Source organism: Diplotaxodon limnothrissa, linkage group LG10, assembly GCF_057381915.1.
Source record: "Diplotaxodon limnothrissa isolate DT_005_m linkage group LG10, D_limnothrissa_male_GT1.1, whole genome shotgun sequence".
Taxonomy (NCBI): domain Eukaryota; kingdom Metazoa; phylum Chordata; class Actinopteri; order Cichliformes; family Cichlidae; genus Diplotaxodon; species Diplotaxodon limnothrissa.
In genome coordinates this window covers 21681185-21699374 of record NC_140605.1, presented here as the reverse complement: position 1 = coordinate 21699374, position 18190 = coordinate 21681185, and the positions used below count along the sequence as shown (strand labels likewise).

Here is an 18190-nt window from a genome sequence, read left to right as displayed (position 1 = left end):
TGTGTGTGTGTGTGTGTGTGTGTGTGTGTGTGTGTTCCTGCATGCTAAGTGTGCCAGATCAGGTAGTTTTAAACAGGACAGCAGAACCTGTCTACTTCTTCCCCTTCATCTCTCTTTAACAAGTTCATTTATTCATGAGTGTGAACACACACACACACACTTACACATGCTTGTGCACACACACTCTGGTTGTGTGGCAGGAGGATAGACTGCTGGCAGATAAAAGAAAGAGTTCCTGAGCTGTTGTTAAATAGTCTGTCAGCATGACGTGTGCACAGACACACAAACACACACACCAACACACACACACACCAACATACACACACGTAAGCACACAGAAGGTGAAAATGAGCCTCTTTGTTTTCAGATTTATAGATTTTAATTATTAAAGATTTAAAAGGGAGAAAATAATAAGTATTAATTATTCATACACAGCATGTTAATTGGTTCTTGAATATTCAAAACAAAACAATCTCATGAATATTCAGATGTATAAAGAGAGGATTAGAGAGCTCAAATGAAGAAAAACATGTTCCTGTAATGAAAGGAAAGGAAGGAAAGGAGGAGGAAAGGAAAGGGTCAGCGAAGCCAGGAGAAGAGGATGAAGTGATTGGAGGGGGAAAAGGGGGGAAGGAAAATCAGTAAAAATGAATATAGAGCAGAAGAGGTGCTGTGGAGGAAAGAAAATAAGAATAAAAAGCAAAAAAGAAAGAAAAACAGCAGAGAGTCAGGGGCGTCTTTTGTGTTCTCACCATGATGGATGACAGTGTTGACTAAACGAGCTAAATTAGAAGCTTTTTCCTGCAACTCTGTTGAAATATTATTAACACGCAGCAACTTTAGTGAAACATATGATTCAGCTGCACATAATGACCTTGGCTATTGATTTGGGAGTAGAGGGAGCACCGGTGTTTTTGTACTGAGAGAGCGGGGGGGCGTGTCAGATGGTTTGTTGCAATGCAGGTCTCCGTTATAGACTGTCATTATAGCATTAACTCATGAGATGCCTTAATATACATACTCTCCTCTACACACACACACACACACACACATAGGGACACACACTTAATAGCTTTAATTAGCTGGGCATGTGTCCAGTCTTGTAATTAGCTAATAACAGCAACATGGATGTGGTTAATTAGTGGTGGTTAGGAGGTGCTTGTGAATTAGAAAGCTAACGACACCATTACTGTGGCAGGAATAACACAGCTATATGAAACACATGAGCATTATTAAATTAAAAATTATATAGGTTCTTTTCAGTGCGTCTTGTTGACTGAACATTCATAATGATAAAAACTGTGGCTCTGACCACCTCCGCTCTCTTTCGCCTCTCATTTTTTTGTTTTAATGCTCCCTTCCCTCAAAGGTAAGGGAAGTTCCCTGTTAGTTTTCCCGCTTTGTAGCTTTAAAGGAACGCTGAGAGATTTCGGCTTAATCTCTCATTACACATGAAAAGGAAGCGATTATCTGAAGAGCTTGTCGCCTTTCTTCTCTTCATCCTCCTCTCTGCTCCTCCTCATCCTCTACTTAATTGGAGCCCCATCAACCCGTTAATCAAATTACTTCTGAACCAAAATTGACAGTTTTCATTAATTATAAAGGATTATTCTAATTGCAATTCAAATTTATTCATTCACAACAGACGGCGCTCAGTAATATTTCAGTGAATTAGCATATTAAATGGAGTGGTTCGAACATCAGTTATGGTAATGTATGCATATTTCCTTATTTGGACCAGGGTGAGCCATATGCGTGCCACACGGGCAGTTTATATATATGTGTGTGTGTGTGTGTGTGTGTGTGGGTGGGTGCACGCACAGGTGAGGAACCTTGACAGTATTTAATTTGTTTGACAAACGTAGCGGGAGTTAAATGCTCTAACTTGCCATAAACATTTCCCTCACCTTCTCCTTTTTCTTTCTCGTCCTCATTTCTCTCTTCTGTATCTTTTCTCGCATCCTTTCTTTCACCCTTCACTGCTCACTTTTCTCAGAAAAGTCCCAAAGTAATCTTTAGGCTGTTGTCCCGCCAAAGTAAAAGCTCTCACAGTCAAAACTTTAGGTGAATACCATGAAAAATAATGATCTCAATCCTTTATATGAAAGGAGTAACCAAGTGAAGGACACCGATATTAGTGGTAACACCCTTATATTGGGAATTCGGGTGTTTTTCTTGTGTTTTTCACCCAGAAGTTCTTTTTGTGAGGTTATTTTTTTATAGATTTTCACTTGCTTTTTACTTTCGCTTTTGGTCGTGGTTAGGTGTAGGCACAAAAGAACTGCTTGGTTAGGTTTAGAAAAAGATGTGGTTTGGATTTAAATATACCCTTTCACAACATTAGCATGACTGGAATGAGCTGTGACTTTTTGTTTTGTTTCCTTGCCTCTCTGTATATTTAGAGCCAAAGGCATTATTAAAGGAGACACCAGATGCAAAGACAGAAGCTGAAGCAATTTGTAGCACATAATGTTAAAGTGGCAGCCCGAGTGGACAGTGAGTGCTCAGATCAGACTCCAGCCAGAGAGATAGCAACTTAAATTAAATAATAATTCCAAGATGTTGTGACTAAATAAAAAAAAACATCCCTTTAAATATACTAAATATCTAAAAAAAAAAAAAAAAAAAAAACCACATACATGTGCATAAGTGCTGAAGCGGCACAAGAATATACCAAGTGGCACTTAACGAGTTAAAGATTATTTTATATTTTATTTACAGTACTGTACATCTTATACAACATGCTTCTTTTATATACAGTTGTATACAGTTGAAGGAATGTTTTGCAGTATTTTCCTGAATCTGAGGAGAGAGCACAGCCCTGTATGCTTCACAGTTCATCCTCCTACTACTATCAGCAGTCACATCATCAATAAATGCCAGTGCTTCCACCGCATCCACCATGGTTGACAGATGATGTGGTATACTTCATATCAAGATCCTTTTTTTTTTGCTCCTTCTCCATACTTTCTTCCTCTAATTATTCTGGTCCAAGTTCATCTTGGTGTCATCTTCCCAAAAATTATTTCCAGAAATGTTCAAGCTCTAATCCGGCCTTCTTGTTCCTGAGTGTAACCAGTGGTTTGCACATTGTTGTAAACCTTCTGTATTTTCATGTATGAAGGCATCTCTCACTTGGACACTTGTACAATGACACTCCTACCTTGAGAGTGTTAAATGTTAGAAGGTTTCTTAACCCTGGAAATGGATCTACCATCCTGCACTCTATGTGTCTTCTGTGGCCTCTCAGATCTTTTTATGCTGCTAAGCTGGCCAGTGTATTCTTTTTTTTTAAAGAATGAACCAAATTGTTGATGTTGGCTGCTTTTATATGTCTCTGATAGGCTCGAAAACAAAATAAACCTAAGTAGAAGTGAGGCCTCTGTCAATTGCAGAGAAGACTTTGTATTTTGAGTGCTACCAAATAGATGTCAGTCAATTGTCTGATTACTTTTGATCCTCTCAAAATGGGGATCTATGCATTTAAATGGGTGTAAATCATAAAAGTTAATGCAGTACTTTTGTAACACCACTTGAATTGAAGCTGAGGTTCGACACTTTAGTCACATCTCGATCAGAAAAACTGTGATTCCCCCAAAACGTATGGACCTAACTCTATCACCCTCATTCCTCCTGATATTAAACAAATGATAATTCATAGTTTTTAATGAAATGTGTGCTCATGTTTGCCCACACCTGTACACAAAAAAGGTAAACACATACAGAAGGCTTAAGGTCTTTCAATCCATTAGAGCAAATTGAATAATTAAATAAAGAATCACTTCATGCAAGTGTTTTCTGGTTCTTTATCTACTGTACATGAAAGGTTTGAGTTTAAACTATGGCAACTTTGTAACACTTTACCTTGCTGAGTTCCCATTTGTGTGAAAACAAGAGGTCATGAAACATAAATGTTGAATTTATTGAAGACGGACCAAGCAAGTCCAGCTTGGAGCAACACATGCATGCATCATACATCTGCGTGGAGAAGAAACTTATCAACGTCCCCTCAATCATTACCATCATATCTCAGAAATCTCTAAGTAGGCAAGAGATGCATTTTTACTGACAGTGAAGCTGTGTGTGTGTTTGAGTGACTGACTGATGGAGAGAGGAGGAGACAGGAGGAGAGAGGAAGAAGAGGTTCCTGTCAATATCACTTCCTTCATCGCTCTCTTCCTGCCCTCTGTTCCTTTTCGTACCCCCCACCCACAATCCCAGCCCCCCTCCGACACAATCCATGAATTATTTCTAAGAGCAATGACAAAGGAACAGACGCTCACTCAAAAACAGCCCGACAAGTTTAGTTCATCTGCTGAAACCCCCGCGGCACACTGGCGCTGTTGTCTTGTTAGTAGGTAATCACCGAACGGAGGGTGTATCTACGTGTGTGTTTTTCTTTGGTGGTGCTGATAAACTTTATGTGTGTGTGTCTGTGTGAGAGAAAAAAGAGTAAAAAGAGTAAAAAGCACAGAGAGCCTGAGCTTCAGTTCGATTTGAGGTAAGCTGTCTGTGCCTGCGCTCCCGCGCACGCATGTGTGTGTTTGTGTGTGCATACTGTACATGTTTGGCCCAGAGCGAGCGATCCTTTAGCTGCTTGCTCCCCACAACTCTTGCCTCCCCCCTTCTCCTCTGTCCCTCCTTCCACCTTTTTCTCTCCTTTTTTTCCCCCCTCCTCCTCTGCCTCTCACAAATCAATCTCACTCATCTATAATTCAACAGTTTGCCTTCAGCCTTTAAAATATACACCACAGTAACCTCCTCCCTCTGTCTGTCTAGCCCCTCATCTTTGCCTTTACCTCTTTGCTGTTCTCCCTTGTTTCTCCCCTCTTTTCTCTCCCTCTGGTGAGTCGGACCTCTGACGGCATTTGTAATGATGTTGTAATTTAATCTTATCATGGCCTCTAACTGTAGAGCAGCATCAGAGAGCCAGTAGCGTCGTTTTTGTTCAAGTATTTAACAAAGTTAATAACACCAAAAGCCACTAATCTCTTCAAGTGCATACAAGTAACCCCGGCAATGAATGTCTGGGATCATTTTTATATCAGTGAGGTTTTCAAAACGGCCGCGGCCTCAGTCGTTAAAGAAATCTTAAGATGCTGAAATGTTAAAGATTTTTTCACACAGCACAGCTTGTTTTTTTATGCGGCAGAGTATATTGTATTTATGTAGCTCCTCAGACTGTGTTTATGTAGTACTAATCTCACACTCTTATGGGGCCATAGTCAACACACACATAGAAAAACAAGACAAATTGCTGACTTTGAAGCATAAACCCTGATAATTTCAATATGTTTGCCTAATTTTGGTATCGAATTCATATTCTTATTAAATATCTCTCCAGTGATAATAAACTGTTGTCATCTAAGTAGCGTCATACAGGTTCATCATACAGAATGCAGTATCATCACCAACAGGTTTCCTGACTGAGAGCAGATCCTGTGTGTGTTTGAAACACATGACATCATTTTTCCTTCCACCTATCTGATTCAGGGTCAGCTGGACTCTATCTTAACTGTCAAAGGCCAAGAAGTGGAGTGCACCCTAGGCAGGATGGCAGTTTTGGACTAAGACAGAGAGACATGGAGAGAACATGCTTGCATGGACCTTAGATCTGATCGTGACCACTTTCCGTTGTTAGACTCCAAATGAAGCAGTTTCACTTTCATGTAGCTTATCAGTTGGCCTGTTTACAACTTGTCTGGCTGACCGGTCATGAATGTCTCATCTTCTGCCATTTGTCTGAACAGGATTTGCAGTTTATGAGTCGTCTTCTCTTCTCAGTCGTTCACTGACTCAGAGACACAAACACACTGGAGGTTCTCCTAAACCTCTGTATAATTTTGACCGTTAACCTCCAGTAAACCGGCGCTGGATCGACGTATCGCAGCATTTGTAATGCATTACTGGGCTGTGCATCGCTCTGCGCTGCCTTGTCATAAACTGATGACATCAGTGTCACCCTTACATGCAACAATGATGTAATGACACTTATACAGGTCTGAATGAGTGCAAAGTAAGTACGCCGTGCAAGTTATTAATTCTCAGTCTATCTCAGCCCTGCAGACATTACGAGCCCTTTCTCACAGACATCATGCACACTGGCTATCACCACTCTGGCCTGCGCTGTCATTTAAATATGCAGAGATGACAACAATGACAGCATTAATAGTAATGATAGCAATATGAAGCTAAGCCCTCATCATCATCATCATTAGCATATCTCCAGGGAGATGAGCCGTGATTGACAGCTAGCTGGGTGTTTTTTGGGCTGCAGCTCAGCTATCAATTACCTCTGTGCATATCAACCATCATTATGTAAAATAACTCTGCTTCGCTCGGCTCTCTTAAGTCTTGTTCCCTCGCATAACTCTCTTTCCCTCTCCCATGCATTTCCTCCCTCCTCCCCAGCCCCCTCGCTCCCTCCTCCGCTGCCTTTTTTCTTTCTTCCGCACTCCATTTTGCTCTTCTCCCACCCACCCCTGCACCCGCCCCACACGTTTTGAATGTTGCTCAGCCGCTCTGCTCTTTTTCCTCCACTCTCACACTCGAGTTACGTTCAGCACCGCTCACCCATGGCCCTGAGTGTTTTGCATTTGGACATCTTAGCTACAAAAGTTACTTAATACGGTAAATGTGCCTGACGTGTATAGAGAGATGCACAGTGCGTTGTTGCAAAGCAAATGGAAACACACATTAGCCCTCTGTTGTTCATTTTCAACCAGGTTCCTGTTTCGTTATCTTCAATAAGAGATGTCTTCAGTTTGTGTGAAAATCAGCAGAAACGCTCTTTGCACTTCGTGGACAAATTATTAAACTTTGCTTGTTAGATTTTGTAACTGCATGTAGAAAGCACAATATGAAGATTATCAGCTTTGTGTTAGGCAAGACTTCACAAAACTCACATATTAGTGAACCAACCAAAATACATCTTCCCTCCAACTCAGATCCTTCTGATTTCCTTACATTTCTGCATCATATTAGTCTCTCTAATCCATTTAAGACAACTTATCAGCATTTAAAATACTAACTGCCTTTAATTACCACTCCTCCGACCTGTAAGTCAAAGTGGATGTAAACATTTAAAGAGATTTGAACTGAAATCTGTGGATTATAGCACTGAGCCCTGTATCAGCACCTGTTTAATCTGCTGAAGTGCCCCTGAGCAAGATAAAACCACAGCAAAGTAAAACAAGCATTCCTCCAACAGGAAGCAATATATTATCACATTATGACTGCAGTAACAGCCGAACAGATTGCCTAATAGGATTTTATGTCCTTGTTTTTCCTACCGAATACTCAGATAGCAGGCACGGGGCCCAGCAGTGCTATCTGATGTCATCACATTAAACAATAACAAACTCACAATGTAAACAGGAAACAGGAAGTTGATCTCTGTGAAAGATCAACAGACTGAGAGGGAAACTCTCACTACTCATATTAGCTGCAGATTAGCTACTGACAAATGAGAATAAAGCACATTTAAAGGCCGGTCACTAATGCGCCGCATATAGCGATAGCATGAACTTGTGCTTCATTTTTTTGTATTTTTTGCAACTGGTCCCTCACTTTGTGCAGAAAATGATCAATTATTTGGCTGTTACGATCGGTACACATACATTTACGAGTTGCTTCGCACACACACGCAGACGGAGAAAGTGAATATCATTCTGTCAGAAAGCTTTGCCAGGAAACTTGGCAGCTAGGTAAAACAAGATATCTAAAGAAAGCAGTGAGACAGAGAAGAGACACAGGAGGCAGGAGAAGCTAAAGCACTGATCTGTTGTTCAGTTTGTCTGCACAAACTGACTCACTGCAATTTCTCCACCTGTCAGCAACAACTCAGAATACCGTGTGTGTGTCTGTGTGTGTGTCTGTTTTCTTTCTCTTCCAAGGCAGCATCGTTATTCTTGGCTCGGTAGCACACCAGGTCTTCTGGGAATAAAACGGACACAGAGATTCAGTCTTAGACGCTCACGATCTTCTTCACACATACACACAAAGCTGGAATTCCCCCAGATGTCACCCTTGCCCCGTTGGTATTGTAACTATTTAAATGATGGGAGAGTGGTCGAAACAAACTCCCATAATCCTCTTTCCCGATTCTCTTTTCCATTTGTTTCCCCTTCACACACTCCTCCCCTCCTCCTCCTCCTCTTCCTCCTCATCATCACTGTTTCTCTCTCTCTCTCTGCATTCAGCCATCTCTCCATCCCCTCTCTCTGTCACTTCCTGTCTCTCTGTTCAGGTCTGTGTTAGCCCTACATATTAAATATTAATGTCAGTTGTGCTCTGAGCCATAATTGCCATCTCAGCCCCTGAATAATGGATGCTGCTGTGCTGTTCACCACTACACTATAGCTAACAAAAAATAACAGCATCCAACTGTTGTTTGCTATATTACTACAACCAACGCAGTACAGTGCAGTAGTGATAAACCTGTCCACCCTCAGATAACTTCCCAACAGTGCTGGTACGAGCAGCTGTAGTTACTTTTTCGCATTAAATGATTCGTTTTTTTTAACAGTCTAAAAGGGTGTATTTTAACCCTAACTTAACAGTTTTTTGCTAACCAAACAGGAAGTGAAAGAAAAAAAAACAACTGAAAATGAGACCATCTGCCTGCTTGTGCTCGTTTTATGTGTCCGTTTGGACGTTAGGTTCCTGTGCAGTCCTTCAAAAACCCAGCAGCAACAGCTCGACTGTGTGTTGTTCCAACGCTGATCAGTGGACCGCAAAAGAGAAGAGAGCTTCAGCTTTTCATTTTGTATGTTATAACTTCATTCTTTTCTGCAGCTGGCTGACAGAACAACAACAGCACAAGCTAGAGCAGCCCACAGACAGGTCGCACCACATACATTGGAAACTGCCTCCAACAGGCAGCAGACGTTCTCTGCAGGTAGACGGGCTGTCTATAGCACCCTGCCAATGCACTGCCAAAGGAGAACCATATTCTACCCATTATTCACACTTTGACGTCTCATAATATTGAAAATAATTCTTACAAGGGTAATTTAAGCTGGCAAAAATAGAGATAGTTGATTGTTTATATAATCTGGCTGATTATATTTTACGGTTGCCTAGCACTTTGTTTTAGTAGCATCAGTATTAACAATATAGCATGCTAACAACCCAGCAACATCTTTTATATTTAAGTTTATAAAACAAACACACTAAAAAAAGTGCTCTCCTGTTGCAGAGTCTTGCATGGTTAAGAATACCTTAGTAAAGCTAGCATTCAGCTGCAAGCTCTCCCTGAATACTGAAGATGAGAAACACAGAGATTATCCTGTATACACTGGATATTGTAGTCTTTTGCACCTATGTCTTCATCCACACTCTGACTCTATAATGAAAAATCACAAGTGTATAAGACAGTATTACTTTTGCATGTTAATGTTTTTGTCTTTCTTCTTTTATTAGTTTAAATTACTGCTCCCCCTGACTCCAACACTGAAGAGCTGTGTGTGCATGTGTGTGCATGTGTGTGTGTGTGTGTGTGTGTGTGTGTGTGTGTGTGTGTGTGTGTGTGTGTAGCAGGCAGGACTGGTGTCAGGTCAACTCTGTGAGTGTGGTACTCACAATATAGCAGCAAAGGTCAACAGCGCCGTTATCACTTGAACATGATCGGGCCTCAAAGAGGGAGAGCAGTAGCGGAGGAAAGGGGAGCGCTCTCCCCTCCCCCACAATCACTCAGACCCTTATAATTGCCCATTTTAATTGGAGGCCTCTTAACGACCAGCGACTGGACCAGCCAATCAATTCACACAAGGTGTCTCTGTGCGTGTGTGTGTGCGTGTTGCTGCAGGGTCTCTTTGTAGCACAGTTGATTAGGCCAGATGGGGTCAAGTGAAGGGGAGAGAGGATCGCTCCCATACTGCATTAAAATGTAGAATATGTACTTTTGACAGTCAATGAGAGAAAACACTCACACCGGAAAAGGACAGAGTCGAGTGGAAGATGGAAATATGAAAAATAATGAGATCACCAATAAGCTGAGCCAGTGATAGAAGGAATGCACTGAGAGGGGGGAATTATTGCTGTAATACTGATGTGGTGATTATTAAGGTGATGTTTAAACCGTTCCTATCTTTCTCAGTAGAGCAGCAACAGAGAAAGCAGCAAGAAGAGCCTGCAGCAGAAATATTGTTACAGTAGCTGCAGAGCAGAAATAGAAATAAAGAAGTTCATTTACTCAGAGCACCTAAAGGAGTCCTGTTGCGCTGTAGAGGAGTGCCTTGCTGAGGTTTTATTTCTGCCTTCCATTTTATCGATGCAACATACAAGTGCGCCAACGGCTTGTTGTAAAAGTCAGCTGCAAAAGTCAGCTAAGTCCCAGTTTACTAACCAATGAACTGGGACATATAACATAGCAGAGTCTCAGCAATGGCAGGATGATAGGAGGTATGTTAGGACACTGTGGAGACTAGTTGCTGGTGATGGCAGCTCTCTCACCGACCAGTGTGAGGTGGAGATGGAGGAGGCAGGATGCAAGAGTCTAAAAGGCAGAATGACAGGAGAGTATATGAAACAGCCTGATTGGCTCACAGAGGCTGGGTAAGAAGATGACTGAACTTGAGTAATGATGACAGAATTGAGCTGGACACTGTGGGAAAGTGAAAGAGTAGACTAGAAGCCCAAACCCCCAGGAATACACACCTTCCTCAGTGAACTTCTAGGGCTCATTTATAAAATGGTTCCATATTCATACTTGGAAGTCTTCTGATCGTTCCCAACAGCCTGCTTATGTTTTATTCATTAAGGAAAAAACATACGCTTACGAAAGAAGGCTGTAAGGTCCGCGATAAATTTATTTAATATATAAAATCAACTTAATTCGACAGACCCTGCCTTGTTATTTATTCTCGACTAATGCCAGCTTGAATGAGAGATTATGTCAAGAGCGAGAAAAAGAAAAGAGGAAGTCAAACATGGAGCACGAAAATGCATTGATTGAGATGGGACACATAGTCAGAACTGTAAAGTTCACTGCCAGCTTGGATGCATACGTGTAGCAAAGTGTAATACCCTTCACACCAGCAGTGGGAAAATCACTCATGGTGTCTAAACTTTACACAGAGATAACATTGAGGTCAAAGCAAGGTTTATTTTTACATTTAAAGCAATTTAAACAATGTTGTTTGTGGTTATGGTTATAGATGAGACCACAGTGACAGTGCATGTAAAATCCATTCAGTTTGTTTTAACTATCAGAGTAAGACACATGCATTTGATTATGAGAATCCAACCTTGTGTTGTGTCTCCCGAATTCATTGTATCTGCTTTTCTATTGTCTGAAACTCTTAAAAACTTATAAATAATTCATATCACTTATATATTTGTGTTGACTAAAAACCAAGACAGCATTAAAACTAGATGTGTAGAGATGATATTCTTGGTAAGATCTGCGTTATATACTCTTCCATCAGATCAGTGCTTTTGAACAACTCCACAGTCTTTATTTTAATATTTTGTCCTTTATTATACTTTTTATCTTATATGTATGTTATACAACATTGTAGAAGCAAATTATGTTTAAATTACCGTTTCCAGAAGCAGACGTTTCAATTACAGCATCATTTGCAAGAGTTACATTAATAAAATGCTTATAGTTTTACACTATAAAGATGAATTTTTTTCTCTTTCCCATTGGGTTTGTTTTTTGTTTGAATCCATATTATTTTCAGTCTTTGAAATTTAGGTCTTTTACTTGTAAATTATTGCGTTTTTTTTTTTTTTTTTTAGTATATCAGACAGATGAGCGGGGAAGTGTGTAAGCCTCCCAGTCGCCTCCTTTACGCAGAGATCTACAGCACAGGGTCAGCTGAGGCGCTCATGTTAACGCTATGCTAGTGTTGTGAGAAGGACTAGACAGTGGGAGGTCAGCAGGGGTCACCGTGGCTGTCCTCCACTGTGATAGGCTGTCACCCGGAGGTTAAGGGTCAAGATAATTAGGTATGCAGAATCCCAGCGCCGGTGTTCTAATGAAGCTTGAGCTCGTTAATGCAGAGTTCTACACTCAGACCTGCCACTAGGCTGTGCTGCCCCGTCACACACACACACACACACACTCACATGTGGACTACATGTTTGCGCGCACACACACTCATGCCTCTGCTTTGTTCTGGTGGTCCAATTCAAGGGCTGTCACCTCTTGAACAGCAGAGCTTCGGGCTCAGCCACCAGGGAATGGAGATAATACAGACATATTTTCATGAAATCTAACATAATGCAATAGCTCTGCAATCTTAATGTTATAATGGAGTTATAGTATAGGATAGTATAGTATTATATTCAATAATTTTCTGAGATATAGAGGTGTCTTTTTCAATCTTATCTTTAAATATCTTGTGTTGGAGGGCTGTAGTTTGTGTAAATAGTCCTGTAGACCTTTGAAATGGCAAATATGGTTAATGTAAAAAATATTGTATTGGATTGTGTTACAATTTTCATGTGGTGCTTTAGGTTTTCATCCTAGGCTAGTAACGCTGTTTGATCTCATTTCTTTGTTTCTGTAAAGAAATTCCTCCCGGATTAAAGTGAAACTGAAGACAATCATCTGCTGTTTATTAACACAAAATATATTTGCAAAGTAAAAGGTTTTGCATGAGTGCAGAGGAAGGGAAGTGGCGGTCTTCTTTGTGTTTGAGGCTGTGTGATGGGGTATTGCTTTTGTTGAGCTGTGAGGAGCACAGATGTAACACAAATACACATGCAAACATGAACATGTGTGGGTGTTTGTGTTTTTCTGTGCAAGTGTGCCTTGTTGCTTCTGCCAGGCTGGCCAGCTGGCTCACAACAAAACACAACCTGGATGTGTTTGTTTGCCGTTGATGGCCATCTGTGTGTTTGATTTATTCTGTAATATAGATTCATGACATATGGTCCCATTTCAAACACCTAATGTCAACATAGCTCCACTTTTTAATGGCTTGACATCAGGGTTAATGTTAAGAAAGTAGATCCTGAATCTTAAGTTTTGCAGAAATATACAGTTGCTTATTATCTTTAACACTAACTGGATTTATGCTTTTTCGTGACTTATGGAAAGACAGAAACAGCGGGAAGGCTGTAGCTAGAATTTTGAGAGCCGAAATTCACAAAAAGTGTAAAACTTAAGGTCAAACTTATGATTTCCTCACAGTCACGTAGTTTCTGCAGTTTTGCTACAATACTATAAAACTTCCCTTCTCATGTGCTCATCCGCTGTCTTTTTGTGGACTTTTCAAAGAAGCTGCTGTGGATTTAGGAACAAAAAAAGTTCCTTACATCTGCAAGCAAATTCCACAAGGAAATTCATTTTGACTTTCACACAGTATGAAATATTAATTTCTCTCTCTGTTTATGTGGATGTGTCTGCACTGGGCCTGAGCTCGCATTCTGGAGGAAAGCAGTCTTCACTCTGGTCTATTGTCAAGCTGTTAACCTCAAATATGGCCTTATCCTCTTTGTCTCCACAGATTTTTCCTCAAGTTTTTCCTCAAGTGCAACCAGAACTGTTTGAAGAATGCAGGAAACCCGAGAGACATGAGGAGGTTCCAGGTACAAACCGCAAGATTTTCTTCACTCTCGTAATTCATTCCTCATTTTCTTTTGTCGAGGCTTCTCTCTATACCTCGCTGTCTTTTTTCTCTCATTCTCGCCCTTCCCTTTGTCTCCTGTGGACATACCACATAATGACACAAATGCATGGCTGCTGCAACACATATACGCAGGAATGTGTGTATGCGTGTGTTTCTGTGTAAGTAAATAAGCTATCAGCGCCTGTACAGGAAACATGAGATCCTGACCCTGAGTAGTTGGAGCATAAATATACACACAATGCAGGGGTATAGAGGGGAGAGGGTAAGAGAGCCAAGCAGTGTGTGTGTGTAAGAGAGAGGGAGAGATAGGCCACAAATAAAAGAAAGATGCTAAAAAAAAAAATCATGGCAACCAAAAAGAAAGAGATTATGCAGTCTGACAGGTGAGGCTGGGACAGAGATGGGGGTCCAGGGTGTCCCCCACCTCTCACCCTGTGTCAGCTGGGATAGCTCCAGCTGCCCAGGACCATAAGCTGGGTAAGCAGTGAGAAAAATGGGTGTATAAATAGAATATGGAAGAAGCAACTGAAAAATCCCATTTTTATTATCAGTCTAACATTCCCAGTATGCATCGGCATACTGCAAACCTGAGGGACCACGAGTGACAGAGACACAGCACGCAAATGCATTGCCTGTGACACTGTATCAAGAGAGAAAGAAAGAAGGTTGTGAATAAGATTTCAGGCAGTGCACTCAGTATTATTTCCTTATCTAAAGGCCACAACACAATCAGGAAGACACCACTTGAGCATGAATAGAGAAACTGGACGCCCAGGAGATACTGATAGATTTATTACCGTGGCACATGAGTATGGGAGTGTGTGTGTGTGTGCGTGCGTGCGTGCGTGCGTGCGTGTGTGTGTGCGTGCGTGCGTGCGTGTGTGTGTGTGTGTGGCGTGCTCTCTTGTGTACAGACTTGTGTGTGTGAGAGTGAGATGGGATGGAGAGAGTCATCCAGCACCAAGTGTGTGACGGTATCTGTGCCTCTAATTGTGCAGCTCTATTGTAGTGGAACCAGAAAAGACAGCTCTGTTTCCCTGGGAGATAATTAAGGGCCGGACCCATCAGGAACTATTGGACAGAGGAGGACACACACACACACACACACAGAGTGTACAGTGACTTAGTGTGTGTTGAGGGTGCTGGTAATAGCAGTGATAACAGGTTACATTTAAAGAGCTTTTCACAGTTTCATGCTTTTAACTCCTCCCTGCGATGATCCCTCGACCCCCGACTTTATAATTCCTCATTTTTTCTTTTCTTTTTTCTTTTTCTTTTCTTTCTCTTTCCCCGCTCCCTCCCTCCCTCCCTGCCTACCTCCTTTCCCACCCCTACCCATTTTTTATGTCCACCTTTTCCACCTTGTTCCCCAATCCTCTCCTTGTTAATCACCTTATTTTCTCAATTGTCCACCCAACTCTCTCTGCCACTCACCCCCTTACCTCTCTCCAGGTGGTCGTATCAACGACAGTGAGCGTGGAGGGACACGTCCTGTCGGTCTCTGATAACATGTTCGTTCACAACAACTCCAAACACGGTCGACGGGCCCGCAGGCTCGATCCTGTGGAGGGGACGCCGTCTTACCTAGAACACGGTAAGGAGTGTGTGTGCATGCATGCAAGCACGTGTGTGTGTGTGTCTGAGAGCATAAGCAGCATGGCCACCAGATGGTTGATGGTTTAATCCTATCAGGTGATTCCTGCCCCTCCATCTGGCTAATCCAACTCACTACACACACACATTGCATGGTGTGGTGCTTTCTGTGTGTGTCAGTGTGTGTGTATCGGTCTAATATCATTATGCTTTTTTTCATACTCAAACCCAGACTAAGGGGTGTTGTTGTAATTCAGCTGCATACTGATAATCACACACAAACACTTACACTGAGATGAGAGCTGGTTTTTGACAGACGGGTTTTTGTTGTTATGATATAGGATTAGATCACATGAGCTTAAACACACAATACTCTGTCATATTGAAGTGACATAAGCTGACTGTATCCATTATGTTTGAAGTCATGTGATGTACACCAAACCGTCTGTGTGTGCTTTTATCCATGTAAGATCATTAGTTTCAGAAATGAACTGTCCTAATCTCGTGCCAGTCAAGCTTTGGGATCAACAAACTGTAAACACACCAATACAGATTGCGTCCAAATGATGCTTTTAAACTACCTTCAATCAACGATAATGGAAAATTACACAGTGAAACAAGAAGTGAGCTTCTGTTTTTGGGGTTTTTTGTACAAGTCATTTAAATAAATCTCTTTTTTACCAGGAGTAAATAGTAAACTAACTGCTGTTGGTTCAGAGCTTTCAGTGATTTCTTTTAAAATTTTGGTTAAATTCTATTATTATGACAGTCTATTCTTTCCCACTCAAACACTTCTCAGAAACATAAATAATGGTTGAAACTGAAGTGAAGAGAACCCAAAGACTTTACTTGATACTTCAGCACTCGTTTCCTGTGTTTATCATTTTACTCAGCAGAATTATTTACAAGGGGAAACCCTTCTTTTTTGCACAAGGACCCATTGAAAAAGGACTCAGTCTTTGAATCTGCAGTGTTTTCAGTGAATAAGTGTGATGATCTGGAACACAGCCAGAATCCGCGGGTGCAGCAGGATGAATTATGAGGTGCAGATGCAACAGGGATGAAAACGCTTCAAGCCAGATTTCCCCTCCAGTTTGCAGACTGATTTGTGTTTTTTTACAATAGCAATATAGTTAATATTTCATGTCTTTTTCAGCTGCAGTTTATTGTAGATGCATATTAAATACCAAAAGTACCTAATTCTTTTTTTTCACCCTTTTACTCATGGATCTAATCATGCTCTCATCTATATGCTCCAGGAGCAGCGCCCTGCATTAAAGCCATTAGTCCCAGTGAGGGCTGGACTACGGGAGGTGCTACTGTCATCATCATAGGAGACAATTTCTTCGACGGTCTCCAAGTAATCTTCGGTACCATGCTGGTTTGGAGCGAGGTCAGTTTACCAGCCGTCCTGCCCCAGTGTTGTTTCAACCCCTCAACTGTGTGTTTTTGCCTTCGGAGCTTTGGAAGTAATTCAATATGAAAACACACTTTTCGTCATGGTCAGGCTCTTAACTGTGCGTGATCAAGTGCATGTTTGTGTGTACGTGTGTGTGTATGTGTGTTAATGTTTGTCTAAATGAGGTTTGGCTCTCTAATGAGTCCCCACCAACGAGCGACCACCGCCCCTCACTACCTTCCTCACCCACACTCCCTCTGTCTCTTTCTCTCTGGAATACTGATCAAATCAGCAGATTTTGATAGCCATCAGCTTAATGCTCACAAAAACACTCCCTCTCTCTCACACACACACATACAGCTCACTATCATACTTTTCCCCAGCTCCACTCCTCGACTGAATGTTTATTTGTCTTTTGACTCCACTCACCGTGTGTGCCGAGCGACCGTGGCTCTTTTCCAACAACAACAGCGACAGTGTTTCTGTGTGTGTGTGTGTGTGTGTGTGTGTGCGTGTGTGTGTGTGTGTGTGTGTGTGTGTGTACACACACACTGGCAAACATGGATGGGTGTTTGTGTGTCTGTGTTAAGAGCTGAGGGGTTTGTTTACAGTGTTGAGAGCCACACTTACACTCACTAACATGTGTACAGAGTCTCAGTTCAGTTCAAACTGACTCAGCTCTCTTGGCGTTCCTCATTCCATCCTTCGAATGGATTTTAGCCAACCAAATGCTTCATTTGCACTCAACCTGATTATTGATTTCGAAGCAAGAAAACACAGTTTGAAAAAGGTCCGTCGGTGGAAAGTCATTACATGTTTGCCAAGTGGGGTTTGTCTGTATCTCTCCATCCTGTCTACTTTTTTTTCAAAACCCTTAACAGATATTTTGAAAATCATCCATAAATATGTTATAACTGGTTCAAGTGTGTCTCGAATATGGCTCAAAAACAATGATTTATCTTCCTCCTGGTATAAACAGAGATGCTGGAAGGTCAGGATTTAGTTCATTTCTATTTTCTTTTTATTTACCCTAAACTTGTGGTCCATTTCAAACTAAGTCATGTAACATACTGTCATCATTGTGGAGCAATTCTGTCATCGTCATTTATTGAGGTTTACCACAATTAGTTCATGTCACAGCTCCATTAAGGTCTCGCCACAGCATTTGAACCGAGTTGAGGTCTGCACTTTGACTAGGGCCATTTCAGCACCGTTGTTCTGTCCATCGTCTTCTACTGGAACAGATCCCAGCTGTCAGTGGGCGATAGGTGGGTTACACCTTGGACAGGTCGCCAGTCTACCACAAGCTATACACAAAGAGACAGGCAATAAATCACACTCACATTCACAGCTACGGACGGTTTAGAACAGGGGTGGGCAACTCCAGGCCTCGAGGGCCGGTGTCCCTGCAGGTTTTAGATGTGTCCTTGAACCAACACAGCTGATTTAAATGGCTAAATTAGCTCCTCGACATGTCCTGAAGTGCTCCAGAGGCCTGGTAACAAACTAATCATGTGATTCAGGTGTGTTCACCCAAGGTGAGATCTAAAACCTGCAGGACACCGGCCTTCGAGGCCTGGAATTGCCCACCCCTGGTTTAGAATCACCCGTTTAT

General features: G+C 41.6%; 1 protein-coding gene across 2 annotated transcripts in view; it reads left to right on the top strand.

Annotated features, from left to right (window-relative positions):
- Positions 1-18190, top strand: part of LOC146624431 (transcription factor COE1-like) — an 84937-nt gene that overhangs the window by 43285 nt on the left and 23462 nt on the right. For both annotated transcript variants that reach the window (XM_085363918.1, XM_085363916.1), the window contains exons 7-9: positions 13461-13542; positions 15036-15177; positions 16436-16569. In XM_085363918.1, the coding sequence (XP_085220044.1) occupies positions 13461-13542; positions 15036-15177; positions 16436-16569 (358 nt within the window). The remainder of the gene's footprint in view (positions 1-13460; positions 13543-15035; positions 15178-16435; positions 16570-18190) is intronic.